The following is a 16,690-nucleotide window of genomic DNA, read 5'->3' on the forward strand; positions in this document are numbered from 1 at the left end:
TCATAGTGTGTGTTTTGGACGATTCAAAAGTGAACTCTATCCGCCGCCATTATATGAAAATCTCCAAAACCATTTTGATGACTCCGAAATTTCTCCAAATCCTTCCTTGGTATGACAGTGAGTAGAAAATTGATGAATTGTCGATTTTGGGTGAAGTATCCCTTTAAGAGTAAAATCTGTTTTAGGACCAATAATAAAAAACTTTGATGGTGAAACTTTATCTTGTGTCTTAATTGCTGTTCACACTCTGGCAGGCAATTATGAGCTGTAAACACAGGAGACGTTCAGGTGTTGCAGTTGTCTCTTCAGGAGGTGATGAAGACATGACAGACAGATTTCTCAGTGCGATGTGAAAAGAGAAAAGTCTGAAAATTATAACTGATGACAGGATAATAGTCGGAGTCGAAAAGTATGTAAAGCTGTGGACTAATGGAGGCAGCTCAGACCGCATCATCCATGTTTCCATTTCTGAGTCGCAGATCCCATCCTGCTCTCTCTGCACACTTCCTGTCTCGCTCGACATTGTGACTTTCACATTAAAAAACACTATAACAAAACAAAATCTTCTTCTTCATGCTGAGTATTTGCTGATTATCCCATTACTATCCAGTACGTGTCGGTTCTGGACTATTGATCTGACAAATCAGATGTGACACTGGGAAATTGAGAGGACTTTTGCTGCCTGTCACCTCCTCTCTCTCACGGCAGTTTCAACATAAAGGCAAGAAAATATTAAGACATTTATGATTAGTTTCAGCCCAAACCAACTGTCTCCACAATCATTTCACTATGAGTAATCAACATCTTGTATAAAATGAAGGAAACTTCTTTAATCTGCATCTATTTTGGATTTTTATTTCATCTTGGACTGAAGTTCTGAGATTTTTCAGGAGCCTGAATTTATTTACGATAAATCACGACACAGTGTTGTGACATTTTTCTAATTCCTTGAGTCACAGTGTCCAGTGAGTCCACACATAGTCATCCCAAGTAAATGTGGAAGTGAGGTTAAGTTAGTGGCTTACTTTACTGTAAAAACCACCAACAAACCGTTCAATCACAAGGTGGAGACGGTGAAAGAAGAGACGCTATGAAATCACATGTGGTACATTTTACCCACTCTCATCCCATCCGAACCGCCACCACTTCACCAGTCAGCGTGACATCAGGATATAAAACCCCAGGAGTCTCGCTAACGAAGGTCGATTTAATTCAACCTGACATTTAAAAAAGGATGGAGCGATGTCACCGTGAACCTGGTAAGAGCAGCAGCAGCAGCAGCAGCAGCAGCAGCAGCAGCAGCGAGGAGGAGGAGGAGATGGCGACTACGTGGCAAACACCAGGACAGGACAGGACAGTGCAGTCTCTGCTAAGAACACAGTCTCCTCATAAAAAGGCCAGGTGGCAGCTGCCAGCACATGTTTGCTGGGTAAACCTCCACACCTGCCCTGCCTGCCTCATCCGGTGCTGGTGAATCAATAAAACTGTGAAGCTCTGGCCGTTTTAAGTGCAACAAGAACACGGCTCAGTAAACACAGATATTAAAAAGAGACTCTTATCTAAAACACATGAGAACATTTTCATATGTGCAGCTTTTTATTTTCCTGGGATGTCAAACAACGGCTGATGAAATTTTGCAAGCCATGAGATTAGATATAGATTTATGTTAAGTTAGACCCCGTCCCAGATAAAAATAGTCTAGAGGGGAGGGGAAAAAATTCCAGCGAGCGGAAATTACAAAATCTTTCTGAGCGGCGTACGACACGAAGAATCAGCTGACCTGCATATAAGTGAATCACTGACACACAACTCACCACAACACACAACTGAGAAGTTCAGTCACTCAGTCAGTCAGTCACTCAGTCAGTCGGTGTGTTTTTAGCGGACTCACCGTGGGAACCCTTCTCTTGGGAGGTAGCGGTAACGGTGGGTTGGAGGACTTGCGGCTCACCACCGACGAGATGGTCGTCATCTCCTTGTCGAACAAGGCTTTGACGTTGCTGGTGTGGACCAGGGTGAGGTGTGGAGACTCCTTGGCCTGCAAGCACGTGCGGATGTACTGCAGGACGGGACAGGACAGGACAGGACAGGACAGGACAGGACAGGACAGGACAGGACAGGACAGGACAGGACAGGACAGGACAGGACAGGGAGGCAGATTAACTACGTGTGCATTTTCTTTTTTTATTTATTTAGGCCTTGACTGACAGAAGCTGTGAAATAAACAGTGCAACACTTTTCTTGACCAAATTAAGATGCACGGCTGAATGTGGATTAAAAAACACACCAGGTGTTACTTTCATGATTTAAATCACATTGTAAAAAAATAAGTACATAACCAACCAGGATTAGCAAAAAAAAAATCCAATTTAAAGATTTACATACTTTACATACTCATGACACATGACAGTTGAAAAAAAAGAAAAGAATTATTGCCTGAATCCGTCTTCAACTGGTAAACTAAAGTGTCAGTCTTCTCCAGATCCGATTAAAACATCCAGATAATGTGATTGGAAACTGTTTTTTTCTGTATGTATACACCTTAATCCGACTGAAACTAGACAATGCATGTGTGCATGCTTCACAGCAGGAGAGACGAGACAGTAGAGAGACTGAGGTTTCACACATGAGAGTGTCTGGCAAGTGTCAAGTCAATTAAATCCACAGACAAACATGACCTTACAAGCTATTATTAGGCTTTGAGTTTGAGTTGGGGAAAACCCCTGATTGCATGATGTGATGTCTGATAAGGCTGCATGATATAAAAAACAAACAAACATATTGTTATTACTTTGGCACAGATATTGCAATTTCAGTTGGAAAAGTTGATTTTGCATTTAGTTTTTGAAGAAATACGTTTATGATGTCATTTTTTGTTTGGTCTTGCCAAACTATGTAAACATGTTTCCAGCGAAAATGATTTATGCATCAGGTCCAGACCACAACGCTGATGGAGCCAACACTGCACAATTATGAGACACATTTTATCCCTCATCACTCGGCCTTTATTTTATTCTATTGTGCAGCTGTAGCATCTAAGAATAAGAGCTCTCACAGAAAGACCAGTGCTCAATATTTGCCATGAGAAATGATTTTCAGCTCTGCCTCGAGCACTTATTATTATTATTATCATATCATCATTATTGCCAACAATTTTTTTAATCAGGTTTTTCTATCACTTACAACATGGCACTAACTGTACTGAAAACCAGCCAAGATGACTAATACTCTTCATTCACACCTTTTAATTAAAAATATGAAATAAATTTGCATAAAGCACAGAGGATGATGGACCTACTACAGACAGCAACTATGATGAAGTGAACTGGGCACTGAGCCGACTTGTCAGAGTTGTTTTGCTTTTATGTGCTTCATGTTCATGTTTGATGTTTGATGTTTGATGTGATGTTTGTTTCCGTGATGAAACTTTACAATAAAAACACACACAGAGATCAGATCCACCGTCTGTTGACGTTTTGGCTTTGCGCTTCGAGTCTTTCAGCTTTTTAATTTACACCTGCATCTTCTTTCTTTTCCAGTGAAACCTTGCAACATCACCCTGATCACACAACAGGTTTTTTTTGGTTGTTATTGTCACACAACACTCTGCAGGAAAACAACAACTACTCTTTCTGATGTCTGTGTGTTGACAAGTGAGGCGATCAATCAGTCATCGATAGACGTGAAGCCTCTGACTGACCTTGTACTGTATGAGGGGGTGGTCTCCACACAGGAACTCCAGACAGTGGCTGATCCTCAGGATGTACTGACCCCTCCACGCCTCCTCCTCGGGGCCGGGGCCGTGGGTGGTCAGCCACTTCCTCACCGCCTGCTCCATCAGCTCCGTGGGGGTGCAGGACGACGGCACCTTCAGACTGGCCGAGTCCTGGACCGCGAGAGAGGGACACAACAGACAGTTTGAATCAAGTGTTTGAGCTTTTAGATGGTAAATGATGTGGAAAAACAGCTTGGTTTTAAAAAGATGGGGATGTTTCCTGAAATACTCTCAATACCTTCAGTCAAATTAAGGGTTAATTTCTTATTTTTTCGCCGTCATTTGAATCATTTTTGTCAGTAATACAGATTACAGCAGTTTATCCATTTCTAAACACCATCTTGGTCATGGATGTTATTCCTTTTTCTTTCTTTTCTAAATGCAAAACACGACCTCCACCTCCTCTCTGGAGGGTTGAAAGGGTCGTGGTTACGTGATGTGCTCCTTGTAATGTGATTATGTGCTGTAAAGCCGAGAGATAAATACGTTTCACAGTACAAACTGTATATTTTTGGTAACACTACGCTACACTAACACACCCACACTATACAGATACCTTTTACTGAAAATCAAATAAAAAAGCAGAAGAAGAGAAGTGTAGAGTCTTGTCTGTGGGGAGGAACTGTTTTTACACAGAAGTAAAGATGAGATAAATGGAGCAAAGGAACTAGAAAAGAAAAGCCTGACTGTGCTTAACATACAAACCTTTATACATGCAGTCACTGAGTTCATACACACACACACGATCTCTTGGACATGTGTGTGTGTTCCAACTGGATAAAATCGTGTTAGAAATAGAAATACATGCACACGCTACCAGAGCCGCTCTCATACTGTATGTTCAACCACCACTTCACCCTATTTATAGCTCGGCACTGACCCGACACCTGAGGTGGGATTATCATTTCCTGGAGGTTTAATAAAAATGTCATCCGTTAATAATTAACCACATAAAAAAAGAAGAAAAAAAAAAGGCAGTGGTGCTACATCCTGGTGGAAGTACAGCACCAGTTGTCCCCGAGCTTACTGGAAAAGTGCTTCTGCATTTTACAGCGTTTCTCATAAGTGTGGGAACTTTATTCTGACATTTAAAATTAGACGCAACTCTTCATAGGAGAGAATGAGAAGAGAATAAGAGAACAAGAGCGGCCGACCGGTGTTCGGGCCTGATGAAATCACTGAGAGGAAGGTTCCCACTGAAGCTTGGGTCATATTCACTTGAACAACAATAAACCATAACACCACACTTCCTGTCTGTAATGAGCCTCATTGTGTCTGACCTCCCGAATAAGACTTCCTGCCAGTGTCCACCTGAGTGCAGTCAGTGGCACAGATGGGCCACCACCACCGCCGCTGCTGCTGCCGCTGTTTGTCGATGTGCGTTTTAGTAGCGATGTCTGATGTTGATCAAAGCTGATACGCAGGAGTCTGGAGGGTTCGCTGCCATCTGTCTTATGATTAAACAACATTATTTCTAAAAGACAGGAGTGAAGGGACGAAGACAGATGGAAGGAGACGGAGAGTTCGGAGGAGGAGGAGGAGAGCGGCTCCATTTAATCAGCATTTAGGTCCCTCGAGTTGTCATGCTACAGTAACTCGTGTGAGACTGTGTGAGCGTGTGCGTGTGTGTGTGGCATAATTTCACTGATGGGTTTTGACCCACTTCATACGTGTCACATGACTCGCTATCCGGGCTGGGTCACGTGACTCCTGTGGAGCCGAGGAAGAGTCACATGGACACAGTGCTGCTCTAACAAGGTGGTGCAGTAAGTCACAGTTACTCAGAGCTCATTACGCATGCAAAGACGCTGTACTGGCAGCAGTGCATTATGGGTTTGGATTTGGGGGTGGGGGGGTTAGTAATGGGTTTTGTTATTATTATAGAAGCTGGGCTGCTTGAGTGCTTTAAACAATTATCCCTCAGCGAGGAGCCTCCTTCAGCTCAATTAGACAAACGACGACAGGAATGAAAACACACACACACACACGTGCACGTGAATGAGCCGTCACTGTTGGTAACTGATAGCTGATACCAAGTCGCACAAGTGCCCATCCAGCATAATGAAATCTAATTGCCACTTATTGTAATTGTAGTATTAAACATGATGTCATTAAATAAAACAGGGACCTATCAAACCTAATTAATTAATGAATTAGTGAGTTCAGAGTTAAAAACTGTGTAAAATTGGTGTAAGGTGATAAAAAATGTAATTTTGAATGATGGACAAGCTCAAATTATATTATCATTCTATCCATTTTTAATTAAAAACAACGTATTTTGTCTTATCTCAGCATTTAAAAGAAAGAATTACTTCAGGATGTTTGGTAAATGGACTTTCAAGTCTTTTTAGCAACAAACCACATTCACATATTCACACACACACACACTTATAAAAGCACTTTCTTCTACACACACTCATACACTAATAAGAGGCCATCTAGAGTTCAGCGTCATGCACAAAGGATCCAGCTGCTGACCTCCCACTTTTAACTCCAGAACTGAACCACAACATCAATTATCAAACTCCATGACTGCAAGATTTTCTTTTCATTATTGATAAAATGATGATGATATTCTATTAGAAGAGAAGAGAAGGTCGTAGCGAAGCTGATGCTTTTTTTTTTATTACGATGCAGGATGTTTGTGCAGATTCAGTTCAATTTCCCAGGAAAGAATAAAAAAATGACTGATGGAAATAAAAGACAAACATGGCTGAATGCATCAATGATGCAACTAAAAACTTAAAGGGATAGTTCACCCAAAATTCAAATTTCACTCATTATCTGCTCACCCTCATGTCGACTAAGGGCTGGGAGAAGTTTCAGAGTCCTCCGTGCCTTCTCTGAGTTACAGTTGTGTCTCAGTTCACTGCTTTGCCTGTGTCTGTGCAAATCTCAAAACCCAGTTCACGGCTCCGCAAATCGCGCGAGATTCCGGCAGAGCAACACTGGGAGCTTCCGCTACAAACAAGCTTAAAATATAGACTTATTTAATTTTTTTCGGAACAATTTCTCATGTTGGGGCTTCAATATAAGAGGGACATTACAGACGAGCAGCATGGAGGTATTTGGATGTTTTTTGGCGTGTCTTTTTGGACGAAGAAAAGTGAGCCCCGTTCGCAACCATTATATGGACATGCAGTGCTGCACGGAGCCCCGCTGTAACTCAGAGAAGGCACGGAGGACTCTGAAACTTCTCCCAGCCCTTAGTCGACATGAGGGTGAGTAGATAATGAAATTAAATTTGAATTTTGGGTGAACTATCCCTTTAACAGGTACAGTACAGTCTGTCTTTTAGACTTTGTTGTCTGTTTGCAGGTGGTGACAGCTCCATTATTTATGGTATAACATGTAATAAAAACCAGTGGACACGACGCTGTGGGCTGTTTGTATGGATCATTTTAGGTGAAGGTCATTTTTCATTTTATCGAGCTGTTTACGCCGCGGGTAGAGAGAGAGAGAGTTTTTGCTCATTGCATAACTAATGAAACTTTTTCAGGGAGCAGCAGGGAGCATGTGGGAGGGGGATGGGGGGTTACAGACTCTCACCTGAGACTGATCAAAGTGGATGGTGACTTTCAGGTCGGTCGTCCGGTCGTTGACGCCGTCGGTGATGTGCGTCCCGGCGGCGGCGCACTCCAGCTGAGGCGAGAAACACGACTGCAGCCACTCGTCGAACGTCATCTTCTGGACTCGCTGCATCTTCTCCTCGCTGATGCGAAACGCCTTACTGCGGAAGTCCTTCACCTCCTGGTCGTTGATGGCGTCCAGTTCGTGGAGACCTGGCGGAGAGAAAGAGAGAGGAGAAGGGAAATCGTCACAAATTGAAGATTTCAATTCAATAATGTAAGATTTCATTACAGAAATATTTCCTATTTTCAAATGAGATTAAAGCAGAGACTCCTCATGTTGACACTGGTGGCTCAGAAATGCCAGAGGTACGACCGCGAGCTGCTTGTGTTTTATTTTATCTCTCAGCTTCCTGTCGAGCTTTTGTCTCTGTGTTTTATCAAAGAGACGTCACGCAGCACAATGAGCTCTTGGTAATGAAAACAACATGTTGACATTTAAAAGCCATTTAACATTCATATGACCCTCAGCATTCAAAGAAGGGCTCTGGACCACATTAGCTGCATTGTGTGTGTGTGTGTGTGTGTGCGAACCAGTTAGTGTGACTGACTGTATTTCTGGAGGGGAGAGAAAAAAATAAGAAAGAAAAAAAAAACATGGTTGGCCTTGTGAGTGTGTAATAGTTTGTTAGTGTGCGCTCGCTGCACGAGGTCGGTGTGTGTATGTGGGACTATCCAGACGTGCCTGTGGGGCTCCTTTTGAAACACCACTTTACTCTGTCAAAAGCCTTTAAAACATCAAGTCAGACCAAAGTGGAGCCAGGAGGGAAGAATATCAATATCGTCTGAGTCTCCATCAGTCAGAGACCCCTCACTCTCCCTTTCTCTTCCTCCGCTGTGACCAAACGACCTCCATAACTCTGATAAAGTCTGTCAGAGCAGAGCAGAGCGGGGCTGAACCCACATAACTTCACTGTTGGTGTGTTGTGCTCTCCACTGCTTCCAAAACACAGACGACCCACAGCTCGATACAGCGCCTGAACGCCTCCTGCTCCTCTTCCTGCTCTGCTAATGTGACGCTAATCACATTGTACGTTATTTCAGGAGGAAGTAACTTCTGCAAACATCACATTTCATCAAACTACAGCTATTAGGCCTGCAACACACTGTTTTTACTATTATCATTATTATTCTTTTTATTTCAAACAGGACAGAGTGACTGAGTACTGTGTAAAAATGTGTTGAAAGTGATGAAAATAGTAAAAAAGAAAAGTGACAGAAACATTAAACACACATTTAATTACAAATGCTGAAGGCTAAAAAGTTTAAATATTAAAGCAACAAAATGAAATAGAAACAGAAAAATACTTTACTGTATATTACTCACACACAAACACACGTTCATTACTGATTAACTGTTGATCAATAAATCAATCATTTTGTCTATAAAAAGGTAAATCTAGTTTTTACAGAGGAACGATCAGCAGCATGCTTGTTAAGCACATGTTACTATTTAAGAATAGTATTCACATTTGAGAAGCTGCAAAATGAGGAAGGAAAAAGCATTTTTGTCCGACTAAAATTATCACAACAATCTAAATTGATTGACAGCTCCAAGCTGCTGTATTGCTGTGATGATAAACACATACAGTTCGAGTCTAACTTTTGTTTTCCTTCTTTAACATCTGTGACTGAGCTCGGACGAAGCTTCAATCACCTCAGACGACCGAGCTTCTCTGCAGCAGGTGATCGATCACTCCGCTCCTCTAAAAGGCCGAATCTCCACCGGAGATAATGCAAAGTGACAGGTGATGGGAGACGTGTCAGAAACACGTCCAGTCGATCCTCACGCCTCTCTATCAGACAGCAGCGGGGGCCACTGATGGAAACCAGCTGCTGAGCTGACGGGGGCCGCCCGGGGTCTGATGTCTGGGGGGTGGGGGGGGATGTGCTGAGCAGCAGAGATACTTAGTGCAGCCAGCGGCGGAGGCACTGAGGGTAAACGTCCCACTTACCGACTCCTAAGTGCTTTTTATTTTATTGAAAATGTCAAACAGGGACAGAGGGTGAATCAGTCTGAGGAGGAGGAGGGAGAGGAGGAGTGATGTGCGTGTTTGTGCGTGTGAGAGTTTCTTTTTCTTTTCCATGATTGAATCAGCTACTTTTTTAAACTTCAGGGAAAGACGGGCCTCACCCTTGCCGATGAGCACGCCGATCTTGGAGTCCAGCAGGCGCTCGGCTCGGCCGCAGTTGCGCGTCACCAGCTTGAGGACGGGGAGGAAAGGCCGGACGTCGCAAAGCCGCCGGGTTTCGTCCTCCAGCTCCTCGTGCACGGCGGCCTGGTTCACACACTCGAACATGTGGCTCTCCATCTCGCCAAGGGCGGGGAAGAGCGGCAGCGTCTGGGCCTGCTTCCATAAGAGCTGCAGGGCAGAAGAGGAAGAAGAAGGAGGAGGAGGATGAGTGCTTGAGCTGTTTTGCTTGTGGTTTGATGGGAATGTACATTATCTGATGGTAGGGGTGGGCGATATGGCAAAAATATCATATCATGATTTAAAAAAAATAAAATCATGATTTCGATTTCATCACGATCTTAAATCGAAAAAAGAAAAACAGATAATTTAGACCAAAGAACCTTTCTGAACAGATTTTAATTTAAATAGCTGCAGTTTTGCCAACATGTGCAAACAACGTAAACATGATTTTTATACTCTGTAAGGTGACCCTGGGTGTCATGTACAGTAAGGTGCCTCTAAATTAAATGTATTATTATTATTGTAGTATTAAAAGGTAAACAACTAACACTTTGATAAAGTGCACTCTTGCAACATAAAAGGTAGCTTTCAATAAACATTAAAGTAAAATATCAATGAAGACATAACCATTTGTTTTATTCAACAGTCATTTTAACAGGATTTAAGTATATTGAAACACTACATAGCTTATTGAAAAGGGTCAAATAAAAATGCAAACTAAGTAACTGTGGTTATCTTTTAGCAAACTTTGCAAATGACCTTTGTTTGCGCTTTGTCATTTGGGGAAAAGCCGAACCAATTCCATATAGGGCTGCCACGATTAGTCGACTAGTCACGACTACGTCGACTATTAAAATCGTCGACAACTAATTTAATAGTCGATGCGTCGTTTCTTTTCTTTTTTTTAAACTTTGTTTTTCTCTCAAAACTGCTGGGGCACCATCCACACACGCACCCACCGCTGCAGCCGCCCACCACACACACACATGCACTCACTCACTCAAGGTGAGTTTACAGGTGGTCTGTCTCTTTTCTCTCTCTACCTGTCTTGTCCCTCATCAAGCGGCACCGGTGTAACCCCTCGCCGCCACCGCTCCTCTCCCTCCCTCTATCTCTCTCTCTCTCTCTCTCTGTGTGTCATTTTAAATGAGAAGCGCTACTAGCAGCGGTACCGCCGCTCCATCGTTTTAAATCACGGACTGAAAAACAGCCGTTCGTCATTTAAAAATAAAATCGCGGACTTATATTGGAACGTTACCGCGTCTGGTCACAGCGTCCTGGTCACGTAATGAGCGCTCATCTACGAGCAAGTCTTCTCTCCCGGCGTAAATCTACATCAATATTTTCCGGTAGCTTCTCATCACAGTCCGCACCTTGCAGAGTTTGAGCTGCACCTCAGTTTCACTTGTTTTCATTTGACAGTTTCACACAGAACTTTCTGTTGAGTCTTTCCATGTTTCTCCTTCTGTGACAGTAAAAAGGCACATTTACATTTCTTCAGACAAGACGATTGTCTTATAAACTATTTGATTTTTTTTAACAGAACGACTCATATTATTTAGCTACAATGAGCACAAGTTAGGCTATATTTGATTGATAGGCCTACCAAAACTTTATTATTGTGAACAATTCCTTAGTTTCAGGTGTCCACCTCATTTTATTTAAATGTAGCTATGTTTAATGCCAGAGACAAATGAAGGAAAGACAAAAAAACCTTTAAGTATTTATTTTGGTGTTATTTAGGCCAGTGCCTTATCCTTATTTTACTCAGCTGTTTGCACTTTATGCTACAGTTAAAGCTGCATATTTCATTAAAAGTTTAATGAACTATCATCTTAATTGTCTTTATTTTTAGTTAGCATATACCTTAAACACTTCAAGCTGAAAGCTAATGATGGTATATAAGAGCAGCTGCATGCTGGTGCGATAAGCTGTATGTTTTACATTCAATTTACGTATGATCCGATTAGTCGACTAATCGAAAAAAATAGTCGGTGACTAGTCGACTATCAAAATAATCGTTTGTGGCAGCCCTAATTCCATATAATGGACAGCGTTTCCCACAGGATTTTAGGAGACTATCCGACGGGGTGAGGGGTAGGGTTCACGGTAATTTGAACACTGTAGGCTACAATTAGCGCGATATACAGTATTGTAGCGTATTTACCGTTTATTAGCGGCCAAGCGCGACTTGAGGTCGGGACCCCGTGTGGGGTCACGGGAAATTAAAATGGGAGTCGCCTGAAATGTCTAGTAATTGATTATAAAAAAATTACTGATAAAAATATATTTTTTAACTAATTATTATTCTTTTTAAAATTATGATTTAAACACCACACACAATCTTAAACAACTGTATTCTATACTTTCACTTTGTCGAATATAAATCGAGTTCAAATAAAATGCAGCATATAAAAATATCTGAGCTGGCGCATCTTGGTGGACACTTGGTGCAGTCATGTGATCGAGGGGTCGCCAGGAATTTGTGATGTCAAAATGGGGTCACGAGCCAAAAAAGGTTGGGAACCACTGGTCTACACGCTCTTCTAATCCTTCACGATCTAATATCGTCACATCGCACAGCCCTAAGCTGATGGTTTCTAAAAACGAACCCAAACTCCCGAGGGCACTGGTGTTTTGATTTCTACACTGATGCAAAACCAACAAGAATAAATAATACTATAACATACTGAGGAGAGCGTACGTTTCATGCTTGTGAACGAAACACGAGTCGTGGCGAGATGACACGGCCAATCATGATGTGAATAATATTCCCAGCCAGCCAATCCCGGCAATGATTCATCATGTCACTGAGCTGCCACAGTGTGTGATCACAGGGCTGCGTCTGTGTGGTCGTCTGAGGTTGTGGAGCGTTTCGTTGATCAGATCTCTCCACAAACCACACGTTTGCAGAGAGGATTTAATAAGTTATTTCTTTATAAACCAGAATCAGTTCCCTGCCAACATCATATATCTCTAGTTTATGAGTCGATTCCTCAAAACACTTTTCTTAGAAATCTAAAACTTTATTAGCATCAGTGAAACACATGAGCCTTGTTCCTGTCGTTTGATCTCTGATCAGATAAACAAATACCTTTTCCCTGCTTCCTCATATTCTCTCATTCTCCCCGTCGTCCTTCCTCTCTCGAGCTTCACTGACATACAGTATAATTTGTCGTCTCTTTTCACAGCCTCTGTTCACGCTTCCCTCTGGGGGGATGAAGATCCCCTCACGTGTCCGATGGTGACACACATCTTTTATGCATGCACACCCACGAACATACGCGCGCTCGGTCTAATGAACCCGATGACGTGAACGTGACAAAAACAGTTTTAAAAAAAGAAAATATCTATGAGAGGAATCGGGTCATGTTATGAGGTCTTATAGATGAGAAGCTGTGTTTGTGTTTGTTGTGAGCCTGCGTGTCAATGCGGGTCAATGTTTTCAAATGCTGCAAATACAAATACCACAAAAATGTGATGAGATTTGCAGATTGTGTTTGGCATGTGTCACAAAGGCCACATGTAACATCAGTCTCTCTATCTCTCACACAGACTTCAGGAAAGTTACACATGGTTGATACTGTATGTTGTTTTGTTTTGATGGTTGGTCACGTGCCGGCTCTGTTTACAAGGTGGGAGGAGGAGGAGGAGGAGGAGGAGCTTCTCTCAGCTGCAGATATCAAAGGATTAAACACAGTTTATTTATCTTTAATGATCTTTTTTGGGCCATTTTATTCCTGTATTGATAGGAGCAGCAGAGAAAGAAGCAGGGAGAGACAGAAGTCAATGCTCTATCCATCAGAGTGGCCAGGCTGATCGGTTTTAAGGCGATCAATGGCTAGGATAAATCATTCCTACCAACCAATCACAGATTTTTTATGTCGTAAAACTTAATTTTGTGGCAGTTTTAATAATATTATATTGTAAATTGTTTGAAACAGTCATGTTTATCTGATCAGAGTTCAGCCTCACTGTGATGACGTCATCTTTGTTTTTGTATTTCAGGTGTTTGTTCACTGTGCAGCAACAATAAAAACCTACGACATCATAGGTGACGGCTGTAAACTATGTGAGTCATTTCCTTAATAACTTCAGAGATCCGTGAAGTCTGTGACCTCTGACCTCCACGTCACGTTATTAGCTGCAGTCACGCATGATGTCATGAGCTATTTGCTCGCTCGCAAACAAAAAAACAAGCCGGGCCGACCACAAGAGCCACCTCTGTCAAAACAGGCATTAGACAATGTCTAACTGACTGTGTGACTCTGTGTGTGTGTGTGTGTGTGTGTGTGTGTGTGTGGGCTGCAGACTGTTTTCCTCATTAGGACAATAGGCCTCTGGGCTCGCACAGACAACAGCGGAAGTTCAGGACACACAACAAGCAAATAAATTCATTTCATCTCCTTGAAGTGTGCTGAAAGTTGATTTTATTGGAGCCTATAAACGATCTTCTCGTGTCATAACAACAACAACACAAACGCAGCGGCTCAACAATGTTCTCACTCAGCAGAAACACACACATTCCTGCTCGGGAAATCCCTTTTTTTTTACTCACCAGTTTGATGTGCTGGATGGTGGCCTCGCGGGGAACATCCATCTGGATGTAGATACCGGTGGGCAGCAGAAAGTCCACGGTGATCTGGTCCGGAGCGTGTCCGGCCAGGGGCGAGTGGGCTGCCCATATGTCCAGGAGGTCTGTCATGGCAGGAGGCATGGCAAGGGGCAGCGCACACCACCTCAACCATAAGGACCTGGAGGGACGGAGACAAACACACAAACAAACAGCTTTAATCACAGTGAAAAAGAATCTGTTCAGATAAACTCATTCCTAACAGGATAATTGAAGGTTTCAGAGTTTTTAAAAGCTTAATTACAGAGGAGAAAATGACAGCAGAGGTCAGAGAGCTGCTTTATCCATCGTCTTTACATTCAGTAAGACACGTTACAGTCCCATGTTTTCATGACTGAAACCTCAGAGCATTAAAATGGATTAAAAAGCTCTACACAAGTTGAATTCACACAGTGCAGGGGGAGTGGGAGTGGCTTCAACAGCAGATAATACACCTCAGTCTCCAGCTGCTCTATTAATAACTGGTCACAAGAGTAAAAAAGTGATAATTTTACAGAGCTAAATAAATCCTGCTGCTGTTCAAACGACCCACTGGTGTGAATAAACATCTTAAATCACCCAGACATGTCACAGATATAATAATAAGAAAGCAGCATTGTGCCTTTTTCAGTGACAACAAGTTGACGACGGGGCAGATGATGATGATTCAGCGGTGGCCGTGTGTCTCTGTGGGGGCAGCACTGGGCCGAGTCCGCTGGCTTTAAGTTGGACGAGGGCCAGTGCTCAGAAGAATGCCCACTAAGCAAACAGAACAAAAGGTCAGCCTGCCCTCCCTCCCTCCCTCCCCTCATCTGACAAGCTGCTCCCTCACCGCACAGGACACACACATATAATGAAAACAGCAGCACTTATAGCATTGTGGTGGAAAATTGCTATGATTAGTATTTTCCTTGTAATGAGTAGTAACATAGTCTTTGTAGTAGTTGTAGTAAAACCTTGTTTGTACTCCTGTTAACTCCATTAGTAGAGACATTTGTGAACTGACCATAATAAACCTGGGGACAGAGGAAGGACACTAGGATGACCCACGTACAACCTTGTTTACTAATTGCTCTAGGTTGTAAATACCTACAGAGAAACCAACAACGGGGGTAGACATTTGTTGAGTAACACATCTGTTGGATTGTTTTATTGTCTGAGAAAGCTAGAAGTGTTTGTAGTAATGTCTAACCAGAGTCATAAAGTGGGGTATAAGAAGGGACTGCAACCTCTGTTCTGGGGGCACTACTCTGAACTGCTATCTGCTGTGTAGTTCTGTGTTCTGTCTCCTTCTCTAGAGAATAAACTTGGGTGCATGCTACCACTCCAGTCTTGTTCTTTTGACTCACTCAAGGCAGAATCAAGATTTCCACGACAAGGTGGTGGCAGCGGTGGGATCTCGTGAGTGATTCGTCCATCTGCTGAGGGCAGGCAGAGGCTGATCACCCCGAACTGGAAAAGAGTTCGGTCTCAAACCTCGACTCATTCAGAGAGAGAGAGAGCTGACTGACTCAAGGCAGAGGGACCATCACCGACGAGACAAAAAGACAGGGTGAGTCAAGGAACAACACTTGTTACGGTAACGGGGTTTTAAAAGAAAAAACAAAAACAAAAAAAAAAAAAGAAGGCTGTGTTTATCTTTCCTGTGCTGTTCACCTGGAGAAGAGAGGCTCTCAAAAGGGCACAGCCATTTTCCGCCTGCAGAACTGCTGAGGGTATTCGGTAAAGTACCCATTTGGGGGGTCTGGGACCTCTAGTGCTTCTAAGGCGAGAGGCCGTACTAGTAAAGATCCAACTACGGGGTCGGGGTATTCTGGGAATACTGCCTAAAAGTTGTCTCTGGGAGGCACGTGTAAATAGCCGGGGTTTACACCTAATAGACGCGTAGGGGCCGTGAGGACGCTCATTGAGCATGGGATCTAACAGCAGTCAGGAATTTGAGCCTGTGTCGCCAAACGAGCAATGCATGAAAGATAAATATGGTGATGAAACAATTAAGTTTATGCCGCTGTGGTGTAGCAAAATGGGTTTCCCAAAAGGGGGTTCCTTTAGTTTGCAACACTTGGCGTTGTTAGAAGAAAAACTAAGTCAAAAAGAAAAAGAAATGAGAAAAGGAAAGAAGATATTAATGAAGGATTTGAGGGAAATGGAACAGCAAAGAGCAGCATTTAGTGCGTGGGAAAAGGAAGCGAAGCGTAGGGATAGAAAGCAGACTTGTAAGTTGATGCCGAAAGTGTGTACAGAGCAGTCTGACATGACAAGAACAGACAATTCTTCTCAGTGCTCTTCTCTGTATCCTTCTCTTTCACAGTTGGTAAAGGTTGACCTGGACCTCGACTCCTGTATCGCTCCTCCCCCACCACAACAACAACCGCAGCAGCAGATGCAGCCACCTCCGCCGCCGCCGTATGTGCAGCAGCAGCAACAACCGCAGCCAGCATACCAGCCACAAGCAGATGCAGGAGTGCAACTGGCAGCA

General features: G+C 43.0%; 1 protein-coding gene across 2 annotated transcripts in view; it reads right to left on the reverse strand.

Moving 5' to 3' along the window:
• pik3cb (phosphatidylinositol-4,5-bisphosphate 3-kinase, catalytic subunit beta) overlaps window positions 1-16,690 on the reverse strand; it is a 75,019-nt gene that overhangs the window by 18,756 nt on the left and 39,573 nt on the right. For both annotated transcript variants that reach the window (XM_085794947.1, XM_085794946.1), the window contains exons 3-7: window positions 14,158-14,353; window positions 9,539-9,767; window positions 7,325-7,557; window positions 3,701-3,886; window positions 1,892-2,059 (exon numbers count right to left, since the gene is read on the reverse strand). In XM_085794947.1, the coding sequence (XP_085651073.1) occupies window positions 1,892-2,059; window positions 3,701-3,886; window positions 7,325-7,557; window positions 9,539-9,767; window positions 14,158-14,316 (975 nt within the window). In that variant the 5' untranslated portion in view covers window positions 14,317-14,353. The remainder of the gene's footprint in view (window positions 1-1,891; window positions 2,060-3,700; window positions 3,887-7,324; window positions 7,558-9,538; window positions 9,768-14,157; window positions 14,354-16,690) is intronic.

Source organism: Trachurus japonicus, chromosome 13, assembly GCF_045865225.1.
Source record: "Trachurus japonicus isolate A0001 chromosome 13, Traja_1.0".
In the NCBI taxonomy this organism is placed as follows: Eukaryota; Metazoa; Chordata; class Actinopteri; order Carangiformes; family Carangidae; genus Trachurus; species Trachurus japonicus.